Source organism: Ranitomeya variabilis, chromosome 2, assembly GCF_051348905.1.
Source record: "Ranitomeya variabilis isolate aRanVar5 chromosome 2, aRanVar5.hap1, whole genome shotgun sequence".
Taxonomy (NCBI): Eukaryota; Metazoa; Chordata; class Amphibia; order Anura; family Dendrobatidae; genus Ranitomeya; species Ranitomeya variabilis.
Genome location: NC_135233.1, coordinates 197,850,938 through 197,871,710, shown reverse-complemented (window position 1 = coordinate 197,871,710; position 20,773 = coordinate 197,850,938). Strand labels below are relative to the sequence as shown.

The 20,773-nt window shown below is 41.1% G+C and overlaps 1 protein-coding gene across 8 annotated transcripts in view; it reads left to right on the top strand.

Moving 5' to 3' along the window:
• The window catches only part of LOC143804881 (diacylglycerol kinase eta-like), a 266,345-nt gene that overhangs the window by 38,999 nt on the left and 206,573 nt on the right, over window positions 1–20,773 (top strand). For 6 of the 8 annotated variants that reach the window (XM_077283417.1, XM_077283420.1, XM_077283423.1 and 3 more), the window contains exon 2: window positions 7,330–7,542. In XM_077283417.1, the coding sequence (XP_077139532.1) occupies window positions 7,351–7,542 (192 nt within the window). In that variant the 5' untranslated portion in view covers window positions 7,330–7,350. The remainder of the gene's footprint in view (window positions 1–7,329; window positions 7,543–20,773) is intronic. The other 2 variants (XM_077283421.1, XM_077283422.1) reach the window with 1 other exon arrangement.

Sequence of the window (20,773 nt, the reverse complement as noted above, 5' to 3'; positions counted from 1 at the left end):
CAGGCGTCACGTTGCATTTGCAGAGCCCCTGATGTACCTAAACAGTAGAAACCCCCCACAAGTGACCCCATAATGGAAACTAGACCCCCCATGGAACTTATCTAGATGTGTTGTGAGAACTTTGAACCCCCAAGTGTTTCACTACAGTTAATAACGCAGAGCCATGAAAATAAAAAATCTTTTTTTTTCCACAAAAATTGTTTTTTTAGCCCCCAGTTTTGTGTTTTCCCAAGGGTAACAGGAGAAATTGGACCCCAAAAGTTGTTGTCGAATTTGTCCTGAGTACGCTGATATCCCATATGTTGGGGTAAACCCCTGTTTGGGCGCAGAGCTTTGGGCGGGAGAGCTCAGAAGGGAAGGAGCACTGTTTTACTTTTTCAACGCAGAATTGGCTGGAATTGAGATCGGACGACATGTCGCGTTTGGAGAGCCCCTGATGTGCCTAAACAGTGGAAACCCCCCAATTCTAACTGAAACCCTAATCCAAACACACCCCTAACCCTAATCCCAACGGTAACCCTAACCACACCCCTGACCCTGACACACCCCTAACCCTAATCGCAACCCTAATCCCAACCGTAAATGTAATCTAAACCCTAACTTTGGCCCCTAACCCTAGCCCCAACCCTAACCCAAGCCCCAACCCTAACTTTAGCCCCAACCCTAAGCCTAGCCCTAACCCTAGCCCTAACCCTAATGGGAAAATGGAAATAAATACATTTTTTACATTTTATTATTTTTCCCTAACTAAGGGGGTGATGAAGGGGGGTTTGATTTACTTTTATAGCGGGTTTTTTAGCGGATTTTTTATGATTGGCAGCCGTCACACACTAAAAGATGCTTTTTATTGCAAAAAATAGTTTTTGCGTCTCCTTATTTTGAGAGAAATAATTTTTCCATATTTTGGTCCACAGAGTCATGTGAGGTCTTGTTTTTTGTGGGACGAGTTGGCGTTTTTATTGGAACCATTTTCGGGCACGTGAAATTTTTTGATCGCTTTTTATTCCGATTTTTGTGAGGCAGAATGACCAAAAACCAGCTATTCATGAATTTCTTTTGGGGGTGGGGGGGGGGGGGGGCGTTTATACCATTTTGCGTTTGGTAAACTTGATATTCTTCGGGTCAGTATGATTACAGCGATACCTCATTTATATCATTTTTTTATGTTTTGGCGCTTTTATACGATAAAAACTATTTTGTATAATTAATAATTATTTTTGCATCGCTTTATTCTGAGGACTATAACTTTTTTATTTTTTCGCTGATGATGCTGTATGGCAGCTCGGTTTTTGCGGGACAAGATGATGTTTTCAGCGGTACCATGGATATTTATATCCTTTTTTTTGATCGCGTGTTATTCCACTTTTTGTTCGGCGGTATGATAATAAAGCATTGTTTTTGCCTTGTTTTTTTTGTGACGGTGTTCACTGAAGGGGTTAACTAGTGAGACAGTTTTATAGGTTGGGTCGTTACAGACGTGGCGATACTAAATATGTGTACTTTTATTGTTTTTTAAATTATTTACATAAAGAAATGTGTTTATTGGAATAATTTTTTTTTTTTAGGGATTTAAAAAAAAAAAATTTTTTACACATGTAAATATTTTTTTTAAAACTTTTTTACATTGCCCCAGGGGGGACATCACACTTTAGTGTCAGATCGCTGATCTGACACTTTGCACAGCACTGTGTCAGATCAGCGATCTGACAGGCAGTGCTCCTGGCTTACCAGCGCCTGCTCTTTACAGGCGCTTGTAAGCCACCTCCCTACAGGACCCGGAAGCAGCCCCGCGGCCATTTTGGATCCAGGCCTGCAGGGACAAGGAGGTAGGAGACCCTCGGAGCAATGCGATCACATCGCGTTGCTCCGAGTGTCTCAGGGTAGCACGCAGGGAGCCACCTCCCTGCTCTATGCTTCCCTATGCCGCCGGAAGACTGCGATCATCTTTGATCGCAGTGTGTCCTGGGGGTTAATGTGCCAGGAGCGGTCCGTGACCGCTCCTGGCACATAGTGCCGGATGTCAGCTGCAATAGTCAGCTGACACCTGGCCGCGATCGGCTGCGCTCCCCCCGTGAGTGCGGCTGATCGTGCTGGACGTACCATAACGTCCATGGGAAGTAGGGCCCACTCCACATGGACGGAATAATACGTTCAATGGTAGAAAGGGGTTAAAGGGCATCTGTCAGTTTATATGACATGCAGGTTAAAAGAGTTAGATAAAATGATACATTGATATCTGCGATCTGATGTCTTATTCCAGAGAAATGCACATTTTTCTTAATATGTAAATGAGCTGTAAAGATCTCTGGGCCTCAAGAGATTAATATAACTGATAGGGGGCGTTACCAGTAAGACATGTAATAACTCACAGTCCGCTATTCTGATCTACATGTCTCACACTGGTATCAGCCCCTTTCATTTACATTAAGCTCTGGAGGCAGATTCTCAAGGATATCTATTTCCAGCCCCTGGCAAGCAGGAGGATGGAAGCTGGGAGCAGTTTGCTTTGAAATAAAGAAGATGAGACAAACCCTTTAACACCTTTTCTCATAAAAAAACATTAAAGTGTGACAGTCATTTTAGGAGTACTTGCTGTAGAATGTTTTTGTCTACCTCTAGCTCCTCCCACCCCAGGAGAACTTGCTGCAGAATGTCTGTGTCAGCCTCTAGCTCCTCCCACCTCAGGAGAACTTGCTGCAGAATGTCTGTCTGCCTCTAGCTCCTCCCACCTCAGGAGAACTTGCTGTAGAATATCTGTGTCTGCCTCTAGCTCTGACCTCAAGAGAACTTGCTGCAGAATGTCTGTCAGCCTCTAGCTCCTCCCACCTCAGGAGAACTTGCTGCAGAATGGCTGTCAGCCTCTAGCTCCTCCCACCTCAGGAGAACTTGCTGTAGAATGTCTGTGCCTGACTCCAGCTCCTCCCACCTCAGGAAAACTTGCTGTAGAATGTGTGTATCTGGTCTCCAGCTCCTCCCACTTCAGGAGACCTTGCTGCAGATTGTTTGTGTCTGCATCTAGCTCTTCACACTTCTTGAGACCTTGCTGCAGAGTGTCTGTGTCTGCTTCTAGCTCCTCTCTCCTTTTCATAGATGTTTCAAAGCACCAATGCCATCTATAATTTCAGGTGTGGGAACATTGTATTTGCTAAAGACATATGTTACATATGAATTGAAAATGAAAGATCAATGTTGGAGGAGAAAGAAGCAGATTTCTCTGATGTTGTATATTGTAACGTTTATTATCTTCACTTGTACTATTGATTTAAGAAGAAACATAAAATGATGGTTATTCCTTAACCCCTTCGTGACATGCGCCGTACTAGTACTGCGCTGCTGGCACTGCATTTGTGCCAGCCGCCGTACTAGTACGGCGCACCGATCACCGCGGTCTCGCGCTGAGCGCCGCGGTGATCGGGTGTGGGTGTCAGCTGTATATGACAGCTGACACCCCGCAGCAATGCCCACGATTGGCGCTAGCACCAATCGCGGGCATTTAACCCCTCTGATGCCGCTGTCAGTAGTGACAGCTGCATAGAGGGGGATCGCGCAGGGACGGGGGCTCCCTGCGCTCTCCCACCGGAGCAACGCGATGAGATCGCGTTGCTCCGGTGATCCGGAAGGAGTCCCCGGATCCAAGATGGCCGCGGGACTCCTTCCGGGTCATGAAATGACCTGGCTAGCCGGCGCCTGCTGAGATTTGCTGAGAGCAGGTGCCGGAAAGCCTCCTGAACTTGCCTGTCAGAACGCTGATCTGACAGAGTGCTATGCACACTGTCAGATCAACGATCTGATCTAATACAGTGATGTCCCACCCTGGGACAATGGTAGAATAAAAGTACACATATTTGGTATCGCCGCGTCCGTAACGACCCGCTCTATAAAACTATCCCACTAGTTAACCCCTTCAGTGAACACTGCAAAAAAATAAATAAAAAACAAGGCAAAAACAACGCTTAATTATCATACAGGCGAACAAAAAGTGGAATAACACGCGATCAAAAAGACGGATATAAATAACCATGGTACCGCTGAAAATGTCATCTTGTCCCACAAAAAATGAGCTGCCATACAGCATCATCAGCAGAAAAATAAAAAAGTTATAGCTCTCAGAATAAAGCGATGCAAAAACAATTATTTTTTTTATATAAAATAGTTTTTATTGTTTAAAAGCGCCAAAACATAAAAAAATTACATAAATGAGGTATCACTGTAATTGTACTGACCTGAAGAATAAAGCTGCTTTATCAATTTTACCACACGTGGAACAGTATAAACGCCCCCCTAAAAGAATTTCAGGAATTGCTGGTTTTTGTTCATTCCGCCTCCCAAAAATCGGAATAAAAAGTGATCAAAAAATGTCATGTGCCCGAAAATGGTACCAATAAAAATGTCAACTCGTCCCGCAAAAAACAAGACCTCACATGACTCTGTGGGCGAAAATATGGATAAATTATAGCTCTCAAAATGTGTTGATGCAAAAACTATTTTTTGCAATAAAAAGCGTCTTTTAGTGTGTGATGGCTGCCAACCATAAAAATCCGCAAAAAAAATGCTATAAAAGTAAATCAAACCCCCCTTCATCACCCCCTTAGTTAGGGAAAAATAATAAAATTTAAAAAAATGTATTTATTTCCATTTTCCCATTAGGATTAGGGTTAGGACTAGGGTTGGGGCTAGGTATAGGGTTAGGGTTGGGGTTAGGGCTAGGGTTAGGGCTGGGGTTAGGGTTGGGGTTAGGTTTCAGTTAGAATTGGGGAGTTTCCACTGTTTAGGCACATCAGGGGCTCTCCAAACGCGACATGGCGTCCGATCTCAATTCCAGCCAATTCTGCTTTGAAAAACTAAACCAGTGCTCCTTCCCTTCCGAGTTCTCCTGTGCGCCTAAACAGTGGTTCCCCCCAACATATGGGGTATCAGCGTTCTCAGGACAAGTTGGACAACAACTTTTGGGGTCCAACTTGTCCTGTTACCCTTGGGAAAATAAAAACGTGGGGGCTAAAATATCATTTTCGTGGAAAAAAAAATATTTTTTATTTTCACGGCTCTGCGTTATAAACTGTAGTGAAACACTTGTTGGTTCAAAGTTCTCACAACACATCTAGATAAGTTCCTTGGGGGGTCTAGTTTCCAATATGGGGTCACTTGTGGGGGGTTTCTACTGTTTAGGTACATCAGGGGCTCTGCAAATGCAACATGACGCCTGCAGACCAATCCATCTAAGTCTGCATTTCAAACGGCACTCCTTCCCTTCCGAGGTCTGCCGTGCGCCCAAACAGTGGTTCCCCCCCATGTATGTGGTATCAGCGTACTCATGACAAATTGGACAATAACTTTTGTGGTCCAATTTCTCCTGTTACCCTTGGGAAAAAAAATTGCGGGCTAAAACATCTTTTTGTGGAAAGAAAAAAATATTTTTTAATTTTCACAGCGCTACATTCTAAACTTTAGTGAAACAATTGGGGGTTAAAAGTGCTCACCACACATCTAGATAAGTTCCTTAGGGGGTCTTCTTTCCAAAATGGGGTCACTTGTGGGGGGTTTCAACTGTTTAGGCACGTCAGGGGCTCTCCAAACGCGACATGGGTTCCGATCTCAATTCCAGCCAATTTTGCATTGAAAAGTCAAACGGCGCTCCTTCCCTTCCGAGCTCTGCCATGCGCTCAAACAGTGGTTTATCCCCATATATGAAGTATCAGCGTACTCAGGACTAATTGCACAACAACTTTTGGGGTCCAATTTATCCTGTTACCCTTGGGAAAATAAAAAATTTGGGGCAAAAAGATCATTTTTTGTGAAAATTAATATGAATTTTTTTTTACGGCTCTACATTATAAACTTCTGTGAAGCACTTGGAGGTTCAAAGTGCTCACCACACATCTAGATTAGTTCCTTAGAGGGTCTACTTTCCAAAATGGTGTCACTTGTGGGGGTTTCCACTGTTTAGGCAAGTCTGGGTCTCTCCAATCGCGACATGGGTTCCGATCTCAATTCCAGCAAATCTTGCATTGAAAAGTCAAATGGCGCTCCTTCCCTTACGAGGTCTGCCATGTGCCCAATCAATGGTTTACTCCAACATGTGGGGTATCGGCGTACTCAGGACAAATTGTACAACGACTTTTGTGGTCCAATTTCTCCTGTTACCCTTGGTAAAGTAAAACAAATTGGATCTGAAGTAAAAATTTTGTGAAAAAAAAAGTTAAATGTTCAATTTTTTTTTAAACATTCCAAAAATTCCTGTGAAGCACCTGATGGGTTAAGAAACTTTTTGAATGTGGTTTTGAGTACCTTGAGGGGTGCAGTTTTTAGAATGGTGTCACTTTTGAGCATTTTCTGTCATATAGACCCATCAAAGTCACTTCAAGTGTGAGGTGGTCCGTAAAAAAAATGGTTTTGCAAATTTTGTTGCAAAAATGAGAAATCGCTGGTCAACTTTTAACCCTTATAACTCCCTAACAAAAAAAAATTATGTTTCCAAAATTGTGCTGATGTAAAGCAGACATGTGGGAAATGTTGTTTATTAACTATATTATGTGATATAACTCTCTAATTTAAGGGCATAAAAACTAAAAGTTTGAAAATTGCTAAATTTTAATAATTTTCAACAAATTTTTGTTTTTTTCACAAATAAATGCAAGTCATATCGAAGAAGTTTTACCACTATCATGTAGTACAATATGTCACCAGAAAACAGTGTCAGAATCACCAGGATCCGTTGAAGCGTTTCAGAGTTATGACCTCATAAAGTGACAGTGGTCAGAATTGTAAAAATTGGTCCTGTCACTTAGGTGAAAACAGGCTTCGGTGTGAAGGGGTTAAAGGGAATGTGCCATCAACAAATGACCTAAAACTATAAATATTTTTTTATGTTAAATTTAAAAAAAAAAAATTTGTCATGTCCCAATCTGTACTAATATTTTTTAGCTTTTACAGACTCAAAAATCTGATTTAAACATTAGGTCATTTTCTGATCATACATTCCCTTTAATCAACTTTCCTAGTGGCCCTGAGTAGTTTATATAGTGGTGGCCGATCATGTGTACTGCTGCTCCATACACTCTATAGGAGACATGAAAATAGGCAAGCACAATCTTTTGACTGCTCCCAGTGGTACCTGGGCTTGATTTTATCGATGCCTTTTATTTTTACACCTTTTTCACTTTAAATGATTACTCACCATAGTTTTTCGTTTACTATGGTGAGAAGTGTTTATGATTTTCAGTAGCTGATAAAATGATGTTTTTTGTCCTTGAAATAAAAGTCTACCTTCTACACAAAGTATTGTTGCATTCCTTTAGTTTTTAAGTTAATTGTGGCTATTATTTTTCATAGGTAAAATTCAAGTTCTAAGTCATGGCTCAGAAGCTAACCCCAGATGATTTGTTTCAAAGACCGACGAGAGACTCAGTCTCATCCCTTGACTCAGACAAGATACCCACCACCGAGACCACCGGAGAGGAATCTTCTGACAGTGAAGGAGAACAGGAGGGTATATCCCACAAACTCATCCGTAAGGTCTCCACATCAGGACAAATTCGAAGTAAGGTAAGAAGAACCATGAGCATTAAAGTTGTGATTTCTATGCACAGACAGTATGAATAAGGGGGTGGTCCATTTCTGGGGACATTTCGTTTTACTTGAATGCAAGTATTTAGGGTTAAAAATTATTTTTTTAATTAGTTTTTTTGTGACCATTTTGCTCTTACATGCTCTTTGTCTCCATGCTCATTCAACTTTGATGTGATCTAAAGTCAAAACTCAGCTTAGATGAGCTAAAAAAGATTAAAAAAAGTTATTTGGACCATCAGAATTAATTCACTGATACATTCTCAATTAACTCATTCAACTATGGATGGCAAACAATGCAAAAAAATGTAATGAAACCTATTTACAAAATCAATAGTTCATGTATTTAAGTAAGAAAAAAATGTCCCTCAAAGGTGGACAACCACTATAAAAAATGCTTTTCCAAAAATAATTGACATAAAGAGCAATGGTTTTTAGAGTTCTGTTCCATGGCATCCTCTGTGTTGATCACTCCTCCTTGTTGATTCTGATACAATAACTAGAACCACAACAACTGGGTTCTAAGAAATATTACAACCTTTGATGTTGGGAGCCAGGAATACAATTTCTAAATACTTTAATCTGCTCCGAATGATTCAGTATCTAAAAAAGATTCTGTCTGAGAGAGCAGAAATTAAATTCCGAAGGGGTAAAAGCCTAGGAACACTTTATAATAGCCATTTTTCCCCTCCCCAACTCACGGGGACTTGGTTCATCAGGAAGATGATAAATTGCTTCAGCTCCAAAGATTAAGTAACTTGTCTGTTATTATTTCCTAATAAGACATTTACATGCCTCCACTCAGGACAAATATTCATGGTGACTTATGAATTGCATCTCCTTAGTTGTGACTCCTGCCCTCTGAAAGGGTAACTGTTGTTTTCATCATTTTTTTTCTCCATAAATCAATAGTACAGGTGAAAATAAGAAACTTCATAATATATCTCATTAGAGAAATCCACTTCTTCCACCTTCTGAACTGATCGCTCACTCTCAAAATGTTCAATTCCCAGGAAAAATCTGTTTTCAGTGAACTTAGATTTTCCCATTGCTGAGATAAGAGATGACAGTTGGTGTTTATGAAGTTCTATGAAGAACAGGAACTATCTTTCTCCTCCCTCTTCCATCTACGTAGAATTCTACAAGCATCAACTGCTATCTTTTATATGAGTAATGGAAAAATCGGTCTTCATTGAATACAAATTTTACAGATTTTTCCCCGAATGAAAGATCAGTTCAGGAGGAGAAAGATGCGAATTTCTCTGATACGATATATTACAAAATTGCTTATTTTCATGTGTACTATTGATTTATGAAATGAAAATTAAAATAATGATTACTTTTTAAATATTTTGGTCGGACTATTACAGCACTTCCGAGATGAATAAAAGAACCCATATAGAGACACCGACCATAGGACAGGCAGACCAATTCCTATTACCAGTGGCGTAACTAGAGTCCCAAGGGCCCCAGTGCAAAAATAGACCTGGGCTTCCACCACCATGTTGGTCAGATGTATGGGCACTCGTAGTGTTTTAGATCCTATAAAAATATTCATGTTCACCCTTAATATAATAGTGTCCCCTCCCTGGCACCTTCCTGTAATAATGTATCCCATCCTGGCACCTTCCTGTAAAAATGTCTCCCATCCTGGCACCTTCCTGTAATAATATCTCTCATCCCTTTTCTGGTATAATGTACCCCACCCTGTGTCCCTTCCAGTAATAATTTCCTCCGTCCAGAACCCCATCCTGTAATAATGTCTCTCATCCTAGGCCCTTTTCTGGTATAATGTTCCCAATCCTGTGTCCCTTCCAGTAATAATATATCCCATCTTATGCCCCTTCCAGTAATAATGTCCCCCGCCTTGCCCTCCTCCTGTAATAATGTCCACAATCCTGGGCCCCTATCTGGTATAATGTTCCCCATACTTTAACAATTCCCCCATCCTAGTATACTGTCCTCTATTCTGGGCCCCTTTTCTGTATAAAGTGCACCATCCTGTGCCCCTTAGTGGTACTGTCACAGGGTTACCGCAACAGAGAAGCCAGAAGATCGCAGCGTCTGATTGCGCCTACTTCTGCGCTGAAAAGAAGCACTTCACCTTCTTTTTAAATGGTGAAAATTTCTTGTTGGGAGCTCTGGGAGTCTGAGCTCACAGCTGAGCACGGTTAGTCACTTCTATGCCCTATATAATCTGGGTCCTGACTGGCACACATTGCCAGAGCTAGCTTATGCTGCATGGCTTGGAGAAGAGGTGTATGGTGCTTATTATGAGAAGGCTTTTGGAGGAGTTATTTGTGACTGTTGTGTGGGTTTGTAAATGTAATTACTCCCTTCCCTGCTCTTACTTTGGTTTTCCCTGCCCTCCACTCCCTGGTGCATTCCTCTGTTATATGTGAGTGAATATTTTGTATGCCTGGTATTTTCAGTTACCCTTGTTTGTGTTGCCTTGTTTGTCTGGTTGGTGTATTGCAATGCACAGTAGCTCTTCTCTTCCCTGGGTGGGGGAAGAGAACAGACAGAGGGCTGATTCAGGAGATAAGGGAAGGGTTGCGGCCCCGGTATCTTCACCATCAGAAGTATCCCAAGGAATAAGGCACGCCCTAGTGGTTGGGACAGGGAAGGAGCCCCTGGTCTGGTTCACCTGACTGCTGAGTCGTGACAGGTATAATGTCTGTTCTGCAGCTGTTTTCTAGTTGTACTTTTTGACGGCAATCATTACGCTGCTAAAGTTTTAAGCCTTATAACATCTTAAAAAAATATAGGGACACTTAAAAATGACACCAATCTAAATTAGCCAAATGGAAAATATTAATTGTTTTGTGTGCTGTGATTATTTGTTTAAGGTTACATTCACACGTGTGTGACCCATCCATGTCCTGTTTGCATTCCCACGGCCTATTACATCCATCCTTTCTTACAGCCATAGAGGGTGCACAGCTCTCAGAATAATTTAGATTTTATGCACAAACCCTTTTCCGATAAGATCTTTTCTGGATATCCTTGCCTGGCACCACCACAGCAAATTTCATATGGTGGTCAATGGTAGTTAGGACATACTTAGGAGACTGCACTTTGGCTAGGACGCTGTTTTACATGATGTAATTCGATAATCTCCAACTGCTTCTAGATGACCATGGGGTACAAAGCAGCCTTCTGGCTGTAACTTTCTCAACATCTCAACATACAAGTGGTACATTCACAGCATTTTTCTCTATCGCCTATTATACCAATCTAATAGAATCTCTTGTTGGATGTTGGCTTTCGTATTGCTGCAGCCAAAATATCCATATAGGTCATGATGAGGCTCTAAGACAAGTTTGGAATCTTGTCTAGGAATTAAATTCTGTTCCTCAACGTTGGATTATGGTTTCTTTAATCCAGCAGGTATCTTTCAAGGAACAGGTAATTCCTCTGTCTCCAGAATCTTACCAGCTTGATATTGATATAGCTGGTACTGTCTCTGGGAGGTTTGGTTCTTGTGGTTTGGAGGGTTCTTAGCATATTCAATACTCTTTCCTCTCTTTCTTCATGTGGATCCATTGGAGCCTGTCATTTTTGCCGTCTTATTGGTTGGTTAAAGGCTGACTATCTCTTTTCCGCTTTCCCATTCATCGCTTTCAGACTGTACAAAAAGGCAGTTGGGATCTATATTGAACAGAATTGATGTTAGACTTTTTGCCCTATTGCTAATGGTGAACTGATAATTTGCCAGTCATGATGCCTACAATACTTCTGCTTTAGGGCTCCCAAATGGGATGTGTTCGGTTGTGAGTGAGACAAATGATTATTAGTTGCGAATGCTATAAAAAAGAAATAGTTGGGTAAAAATTGTGCAGCCCAAACAGCCAAACGGCATACATTGAAGCTATCTCATTGATGTTGTGAAGGTCATTTTCTCCAGGTCTTCCTGGGCTACAGGTTCTTGCCAATACCTGCTTGTGAAGTCCAGCATTGAGAAGAATTCTACTGACTTCAGGGCTGTGAAGGATTCTTCAACCCAGGGCAAGGGATAGGCATTTTTGTGCTTATCACTATTCAGTTTTCTGTGGTCCACACACATGTGGCTACTCCTGTCCTTCTTTCTCATGTAGACCAGTGATATACCATAAGAACAGTGGCTGTCTCTGATTGTGTTTTTGCAGTTTATGTCCGGGAATAATTTTATGGGCTACTTCATGGATGGCAGGATGGCCCGGTATCTCTGCTGGATAGGTGGATATGAGCTGGTAGGATTAATGTTCTGGATGATCTCCATCTTCCTGAAGTCCGTGGAATTCTCATTGAGGCCTTCTGGCTTTTCTTCGTGACCTCCAGAACTCCACTCCTTGACTAAACCAGAGTGTTCTGATCTACAAGATGGATCGCTACCCATCATGGATTCTCAAGGGTTTTCACAGGACTAACTTCTGACTATGTAACTTGTTAATAGTTTAGTATCTCTGGACTCAGGAAATTTTGGAAGGACACTCTCAACAGCTTGATGACAGTGCAGTACCTTATCAGCTCCACTTCCTGGCTACTGGGGTTCAGTAGACAGATAGGGACTCTCTGTCAGGTCACTATAGCTAAACTCTGTGCAGTCAGATTCACACGTCCCCAATCAGCAGAACAGGTTCCACCAGAACTACATAATGTTGACCTCAGGCTTTACACCAGACCAGTCTCAGTACCTGGTGGAATAAAAAAGGGACACCTACTATCCATGTGGACCCTGCCGAGAGGCTCAGATGGGGCTAGCAAACCTCTGGTGCCCATACAGTAGACAGATGGTCCTCTAAATAATTTCTCTCTTTGTTTGGGGGACATAACCAAGTCTTCCTTCAGCATACCCTGGATATCTTACAGATAGTTTTGCAAAACAGTCATCGCCAGCACAACAGAGAGAAATCCATCACCTTGGTTGTCAACAAACGTTATTCCCTGTTATTATTGTTCTGTTTGGCCATTCTTGATTTTAGAGTACCAGTAATTAAACAGGGCAACAACCTGCAGAGTTTTGGCAACAAAATTTATGAACGCTACAGGAGGAGGCTTGGATTATGGTAACTTGTGAGCCCCTGTCAAGAAAAGCTTCAAAAGGATCCACAAATACTTATATGGTCATGACAGGACACATGCCGATGTGTCTAAGGACCCTTTCTTGGTGGTTTGGATCTAGACTTTTTTTCCCCGAAGGGCTCCCAAGGGGAAATGCCTTTTGAACACTGACACTTTCTCAGCGTGACCACTTCTACGGCCTCTCTTCAGAGTGTAATTGCTCTGTGGCTTTTCTTCCAGCGTTGCCATAGCAATTTCTTCAGGGCCCATGGCCAGGTTTGTCTCTGCTTTACCAGGAATCTTTAGGATGCTGATTTTGATCTGTGAAAGATAAAAAAAAGGACAGCGCTTCCTGGTGTAGGACCTCAAGCCAAAAATCAGACTTTGAATTACAATAATATTGCTCACCTTATGACGTTGAGCTATGGGCACATTACCAAAAAATACTTGCTAGCAATTCACATGCTACTTTCCGCTCCCCTGTCTCCGGGCGCATACTATTTGCATCAGAAACCAAAATCCGTTGAGTACACATGGTTGTAAAAGACCTTCGTGCCCACAGACCGCAAACATGGACTTTCGCTGGGTGGTCTGTATGAACTCTGCACCACTAAAATCCAATCTTACAAAATTGTTCACATTTCTACCATGGAACAAGATGGAGAATGTGAATCCCAGCTATTGACAAGGTAGAAGACGTCTGTGATTCCTGTTTACACTGTATCACTGTATCTCTATATTTTGATGTCCAGATAGACTTCGGGTATAAATGGTGGACTCAGTATTCTTTACTTTTTAGGAAACTTTTTCTTGGCAAAGTACAATGCAAGGATTCAGGACTGTTTTCCATCAGGTTTCGTAAAAATTCCAGAAAAGTGAACAATGTCAGTATTTGCATATTACACTTTCTGCAATCTGACGTAAAACATGTCTGACTCAAACAAATAGTGGAAAGCCAAGATCCAAGTGTCATGTCATCTAAAGAGGTTTTCCACTCTTTTAGACAAGATACTTGAAAAAAAACCAAATTGAGGTAGTACTCACCCTTCACAGGTCCTGCGCTATATCCCATGGCTGTAGCAGTGTCTTCACGTCAACAGCACACATCAGCACTGCAGCCAATCACTGAGATGAGCATTTCCACCGATGTACAAGGTACAAGCCACTGAGCTCAGCGAATGCAGTGACCATGTGTGCTGTTGATGTGATGTCATATCTGCAGCCAAAGCACAGAGAGGTGAACAGCGCTGAACTTGTGGAGGGTGAGGTTTTTTCTCTAAATTGTTTAAGGACTTTTCTAAATGTTGAAGGGATTTACAGCTTTTCATGGCTTCTCTGACTCCGAAAATATGTATGGTGTTTCTGGAACCACAAAAAAACCCTCTGAATTTGTAAAAAATTTGGAGATGAGAAGTGTTAAAAAATGTTAAAAATACTCCCAAAGGGTAGAAGTTGTAGTTGAACTGAAGAGGTAGTTGTAATGGTGCAGGAAATCAATAATAGAGCTATTATACAGGTCAGTAATAGTAGAGTGGGATAGGTGACGTTTCGGTGAAATGGGTTTTCAGGGCATGGTAGGTTTTTCTGCAGTCAGTCTATCTTACAACAGCTTGCTGAATCCCAACATTGCGCACTATGCACACGCTCAGGATTCCTCTCTGTTTGTCTGCTAGAATGTTCATCACAAGACCACTGATATGCGATGTGCGTATTTATAGTCACAATGTTTCATTGAGGGATACAGAAAGAGGAGTAGTGACCGCAGTTATCCAATTTGCAGAGGAGTAAACATCTAGCAGAGAGGAATCCTGACATTGTGCATGTTGCAGACTTGTAAAATCTTCAAGCTGTCTTCAGATGGATACTCTGCAGAAAGACATGACTGGCATTTAATACAGAAGTAATTATACTGACAGTTTATTAAAGGAGTACTAGTAGTACAGACGGATCCCATACTCACCACAGGAGTGCAGTGTGCAACAATGACATTTTCTCAACCATCACAGTTATGTCTAATGATAATTTAACCCTTTCATGACATGGCAACTTTCCGGTTTCATTTTTTCCTCCCCTTGTTTCAAGAGCCATGATGTTTTTGTTTTTTTTCTGTCAATACAGCCATATATGTTTTTTGCGGGACGATTTTACAATTCTGACCACTGTCACTTTATGTGGTTATAACTCTGTAACGCTTCAATGGATCCTACCGATTCTGAGTTTGTTTTCTTATGACATATTATACTTCATGATAGTGGTAGAAGATGTTCGATATGACTAGTGTTTATTTGTGAAAAAAAAAGAAATTTGGCAAAAATTAGAAAATTTTGCAATTTTCAAACTTTTTTTTCGTTATGTCCTTAAACCAGAGAGTAGTGTCACACAAAATAATTAACAAATAACATTTCCCACATGTCTACTTTACATCAGCACAATTTTCAAAACATATTTTTTGTTAGGAAGTTAGAAGGGTTAAAAGTTGACCATTAATTTCTCATTTTTCCCACAAAACCAATTTTTGGGACCACCTCACATTTGAAATGACTTTGAGGGGCCTATTTGACAGAGATTATCCATAAATGACACCATTCAAAAAATTGCACCCATCAAGGTGCTCAAAACCACATTCAACAAGTTTACTAACTCTTCAGGTGCTTCACAGTAATTTTTTCCATGTGGAAGGAAAAAACAAACATTTAATATTTTTTTCACAATAATTTTACTTTAGACCTAAATATATTTATTTTCACAAGGGTAACAAGAGAAAATAGACCCCGAAATTGCATCACACAATTTGTTGCGCAACTTCTGAGTGCACCGATACCCCATACAGTACAGACCAAAAGTTTAGACACACCTTCTCATTTAAAGATTTTTCTGTATTTTCATGACTATGTGGCATTGACCTGGTCTCTAATCTGAGCTGCTGTTAACCTGCGATTTCTGAGGCTGGTGACTCGGATAAACTTATCCTCAGAAGCAGAGGTGACTCTTGGTCTTCCTTTCCTGGGGCGGTACTCATGTGAGCCAGTTTCTTTGCAGCGCTTGATGGTTTTTGCCACTGCACTTGGGGACACTTTCAAAGTTTTCCCAATTTTTTGGACTGACTGACCTTCATTTCTTAAAGTAATGATGGCCACTCGTTTTTCTTTACTTAATTGCTTTTTTCTTGCCATAATACAAATTCTAACAGTCTATTCAGTAGGACTATCAGCTGTGTATCCACCAGACTTCTGCACAACACAACTGATGGTCCCAACACCATTTGTAAGGGAAGAAATCCCACTTATTAAACCTGACAGGGCACACCTGTGAAGTGAAAACCATTCCTGGTGACTACCTCTTGAAGCTCATCAAGAGAATGCCAAGAGTGTGCAAAGCAGTCATCAAAGCAAAAGGTGGCTACTTTGAAGATCCTAGAATCTAAGACATAATTTCAGTTGTTTCACACTTTTTTGTTAAGTATATAATTACACATGTGTTAATTCATAGTTTTGATGCCTTCAGTGTGAATGTACAATTTTCATAGTCATGAAAATACAGAAAAATCTTTAAATGAGAAGGTGTATCCAAACTTTTGGTCTGTACTGTATGTGGGGGAAAAGCACTGTTTGGGTGCACGGCAGGGCTCATAAGGGTAGGAGCACCGTATGACTTTTAGAATACAAATTGGTTGGAATTGAGAGAGGACGCCATGTCAGGATTTGAGAGCCCCTGATGTGCCTAAACTGTTGAAACATCCAACAAGTGACCCTGTTTTGGAAAGTAGACCCCACAATAAATGTATCTAGATGTGTGGTGAGCACCTTGAACACCCAGGTGCTTTACAAAAGTTTATAACATTGAGCTGTGAAAATAAAAAATCCAATTTTTCCCACAAAAAAAGTTAATTTAACCCCGATTTTTTTTATTTTCACAAGAGTAACAGGAAAAAATGCACAATGCAATTTGTTGTGCAATTTCTCCTGAGTATGCAGATACCAATTATGTGGGAGAAAACTACTGTTTGGGCGCACGGCAGAGCTCGTAAGAGAAGGAGCGTCATTTGACTTTTTGGAATGTTAAATTTTCTTGAATCATTAGCAGACGTCATGTCCTGTATGGAGAGCCCCTGATGTGCCTAAACAGTGGAATATAGAAGCAGATGGATGAATCCTGTGTGTACAGGGCTATACTCTCCACTCAGTTTACACCAAATGCAGCAAGGTTGATTGGATGACACTTCACAGGATAGATGGACAATGACCCAAAACATCCTTTGAAAGAAAGAAATTGAATATTCTGCAATCATCATCAGATCTCAGCCCCATCGAGCCGCATTTCACATGCTGAAGACAAAACTGAAGACACAAAGACCCACAAAAAGCAGCAACCAAAGTCACTGCAGTAGAGGCGGCGAAACCTCACACAGGACTAAACCAACAATTATCACGTCCATAGCCTCCAGCCCTCAGTCTGTAATTGACTCCCTGATGAAGCGAAAGTGAAACGCGCGTTGGAGTGGTCTGTGGGGGCAGTGGTGTATTATCTTGGTTGGTATTGAGCTATTACAATGTATTTCTTTTGACTGCAATTTCCTTTTATAAATTATCATGATGTACTGCTGGCTACTTTGGTTGTTAAGGCTATTATTGCACTATGCACTTTTTTGTTGATCAATATAAATTTCTATTATAGATTTACATTTCTGATGATCAAATATCTAACCCATATATCTGATATTTATTATATTTATTCATATCCTTTATACTGTATATTCTTTGTTTTATATTATTTCAGGCACTGGTATTTACATAATGCACTGCTCAAAAAATAAAGAGAACACTAATATCCCACATCCTAGATATCTCTGAATGAAATATTCCAGTTGCAAATTTTTATTCATTGCATAGTGGAATGTGTTCAGAACAATAAAACATAACAATTATCAATGTACATCAAAATGAATATCCCATGGAGATCTGGATTTGGAATGATAATCAAAGTGGAAAATCAAATTACAGGCTGATCCAACTTCAGCGGAAATGCCTGAAGACAAGGAAAAGATGCTCAGTATTGTGTGTGGCCTCCACGTACCTGTATGACCTCGCTACTGTACAATGCCTGGGCATGCTCCTGATGAGGCGACAGATGGTCTCCTGAGGGATTTCCTCCCAGACCTGGACTAAAGCATCCGCCAACACCTGGACAGTTTGTGGTGCAACATGACGTTGGTGGATGGAGCGAGTCATAATGTCCCAGATTGGATTTAGGTCTGGGAAACGGGTGGGGCAGTCCATAGCTTCAATGCCTTCATCTTGCAGGAACTGCTGACACACTCCAGCCACATGAGGTCTGGTATTGTCCTGCATTAGGAGGAACCCAGGGCCCAGTGCACCAGCATATGGTCTCACAAGGGGTCTGAGGATCTCATCTCGGTACCTAATGGCAGTCAGGCTACCTCTGGCGAGCACATGGAGGGCTGTGCGGCCCTCCAAAGCAATGCCACCCCACACCATTACTGACCCTCTGCCAAACCGGTCATGCTGAAGGATGTTGCAGGCAGCAGATCGCTCTCCACGGCGTCTCCACACTCTGTCATGTCTGTCACATGTGCTGTGAAGAGCACAGGGCGCCAGTGGTGAATTTGCCAATCCTGGTGTTCTGTGGCAAATGCCAAGCGTCCTGCATGGTGTTGGGGTGTGAGCACAACCCCAATCTGTGGACGTCGGGCACTCAGACCATCCCCATGGAGTCGGTTTTTGTGCAGACACATGCACATTTGTGGCCTGCTCGATGTCATTTTGCAGGGCTCTGGCAGTGCTCCTCCTGTTCCTCGCACAAAAACCTGAGGTAGCGGTACTGCTGCTGGGTTGTTGCCCTCCTACGGCCCCCTCCACGTCTCCTGGTGTACTGGCATGTCTCCTGGTGGCGCCTCCAGCCTCTGGATACTACGCTGACAGACACAGCAAACCTTCTTGCCACAGCTTGCATTGGTGTGCCATCCTGGATGAGCTGCACTACCTGAGCCACTTGTGTGGGTTGTAGAGTCCGTCTCATGCTGCCACGAGTGTGAAAGTACAACCAACATTCAAAAGTGACCGAAACATCAGCCAGAAAGCATTGGTACTGAGGTGTGGTCTGTGGTCCCCACCTGCAGAACCACTCCTTTATTGAGGGGGTCGTGATAATTGCCAATAATTTCCATCTGTTGTCTATTCCATTTGCACAACAGCATGTGAAATTCATTGTCAATCAGTGTTGCTTCCTAAGTGGACAGTTTGATTTCACAGAAGTTTGATTTACTTTTATTATTAAAATTAATCTCTATTAATTTTGTTTCTCATTATGGACATTTTATTTATTGCTTGATCTACCATTTGCCAATTCAGTTGACATATCCTGCACCCTGCATACATTGAGATTTTATATCTCATTTTTATCGTTCCCCCTTTTTGTGTTATCATGTTTTAATATGCTGTGTAATCACGTTTTATATACATTAATAAAGGATTATTTTGCATACATATTTATTTAAATGTTTCTTTTGGGTTATATATTCAGGCCGTCATTGTCTGCAAAGGGTTCTCTATAAAGGGTTAAAAAAGAACATTTTATTTACGATAAAGTTAATTTGTCCAATCACTTTTGAGCCCCTGAAATGAAGAGGCTTCTTTAGAAAAATGGGGTCAATTCCTAAATGTTTCACAGGATCTGTTCAGTCTCTGTTCAATCAGCCATTAGAAGGATGCAAAACTATATATATTGGAAAAGGGGCCTGCAGTCACCCTAAAATTATTCCCTAGAAGAAAACAGCACCACAAGAACCAAAGTAAAAAACTAAAGTCTTTATTAAATAGCCAATACAATCACAAAATATAAAAAAGATATAAAATTATTCCCTGCCTGACTGAGGTTGGCACCCTAATAATTGCAACAATGGTGCCGCCATGACTATGCCATGAGCTGTCTTTAAATTTTAGATTGATTTTTCATATACTTTCAAAAGGGACTATTCTGAAAAGATAGAGATATATAATCACCCAGCACCTCTATATGTCACCCTAAATAAATAATAGACAACCATGAGCGACAAAGGTACATAAAGTATAAGGCGCTAATATTAAAGTGTCCTATCAATATGGCACTTATCGTATAAAGCGTGCAAATGCAGTAATGTCCAGATTATTCATATTGTAAAAATACATGTTGCATAAAGTGTTAAAGATAAAGAATATCATCATAATGGCATTTGTCATACAAAGCATGCCAATGCCAATACATACTGTTATACATCAGCCTTATTAACATTCACAAGACCAACTAAAGTTTTCTGTATAAAAGTATTCCAATGTATCCGTAAAAATTGGATGTCATACGGTTAATGCATATGGACCCGCCTAGTACCTTTTATAGTGACAGATTTTATTACAGTCTCAATAAACTTTATATATTTTAATTAGAGTCCTGTTTAGTTTTGTTTATTTTAACAGAGGCCTGGAAGAAACATTGTTGTCTTTACTAATGTATTGCTTTTATAGTGAACTGTGAAGATCATTTGTACAGATAATTATTAACACATCTTTCGAAATACGCTCTGAATATGCATTGTGTACAAAATAAAGATTTACCAACTAATACCATGTTTCCCCAAAAATAAGACCTACCCCGAAAATAAGCCCTAGCATGATTTTTCAGGATTAATGGAGCAAGCTTGAAATATAAGCTCTAGTGACAGTTCAAGAAAAAAGTGCTACTGGTATACATGTAAAAAAGTGAATTAGAATACTACAGGACCCTTCATTAAGGAAAGTAGACACCCCCCAAATAAAGCAGACACCCCAAAAAGAAAGCAGACACCCCCAAAAGAAAGCAGACAGCCCCCAAAAAATCGCACTCAAAAGACCCCACAAAATGGTAGTAAGGGTTGAGTTGTCATACACTGATCGGGTAGTCACTCCGCTTCCAAACCCGAGTGTTGTGGCTGCATCCGGTGACGAGGGGGATCCAACCACTACTCTTGGCTCCATGAACCGCAGCTGGAACGTGAAGGAACCTGACTAGAAATGAGCGAACCTGAACTTTAAAGTTCTGGGTTAGTACCAGACTGTTAGTGTCTCCAGTGATAAACGCCAAACATGGACTTCTCCCGGAAGCCCGTTGCAATGTTCGGTGTTCCAGGGGAAGTCCG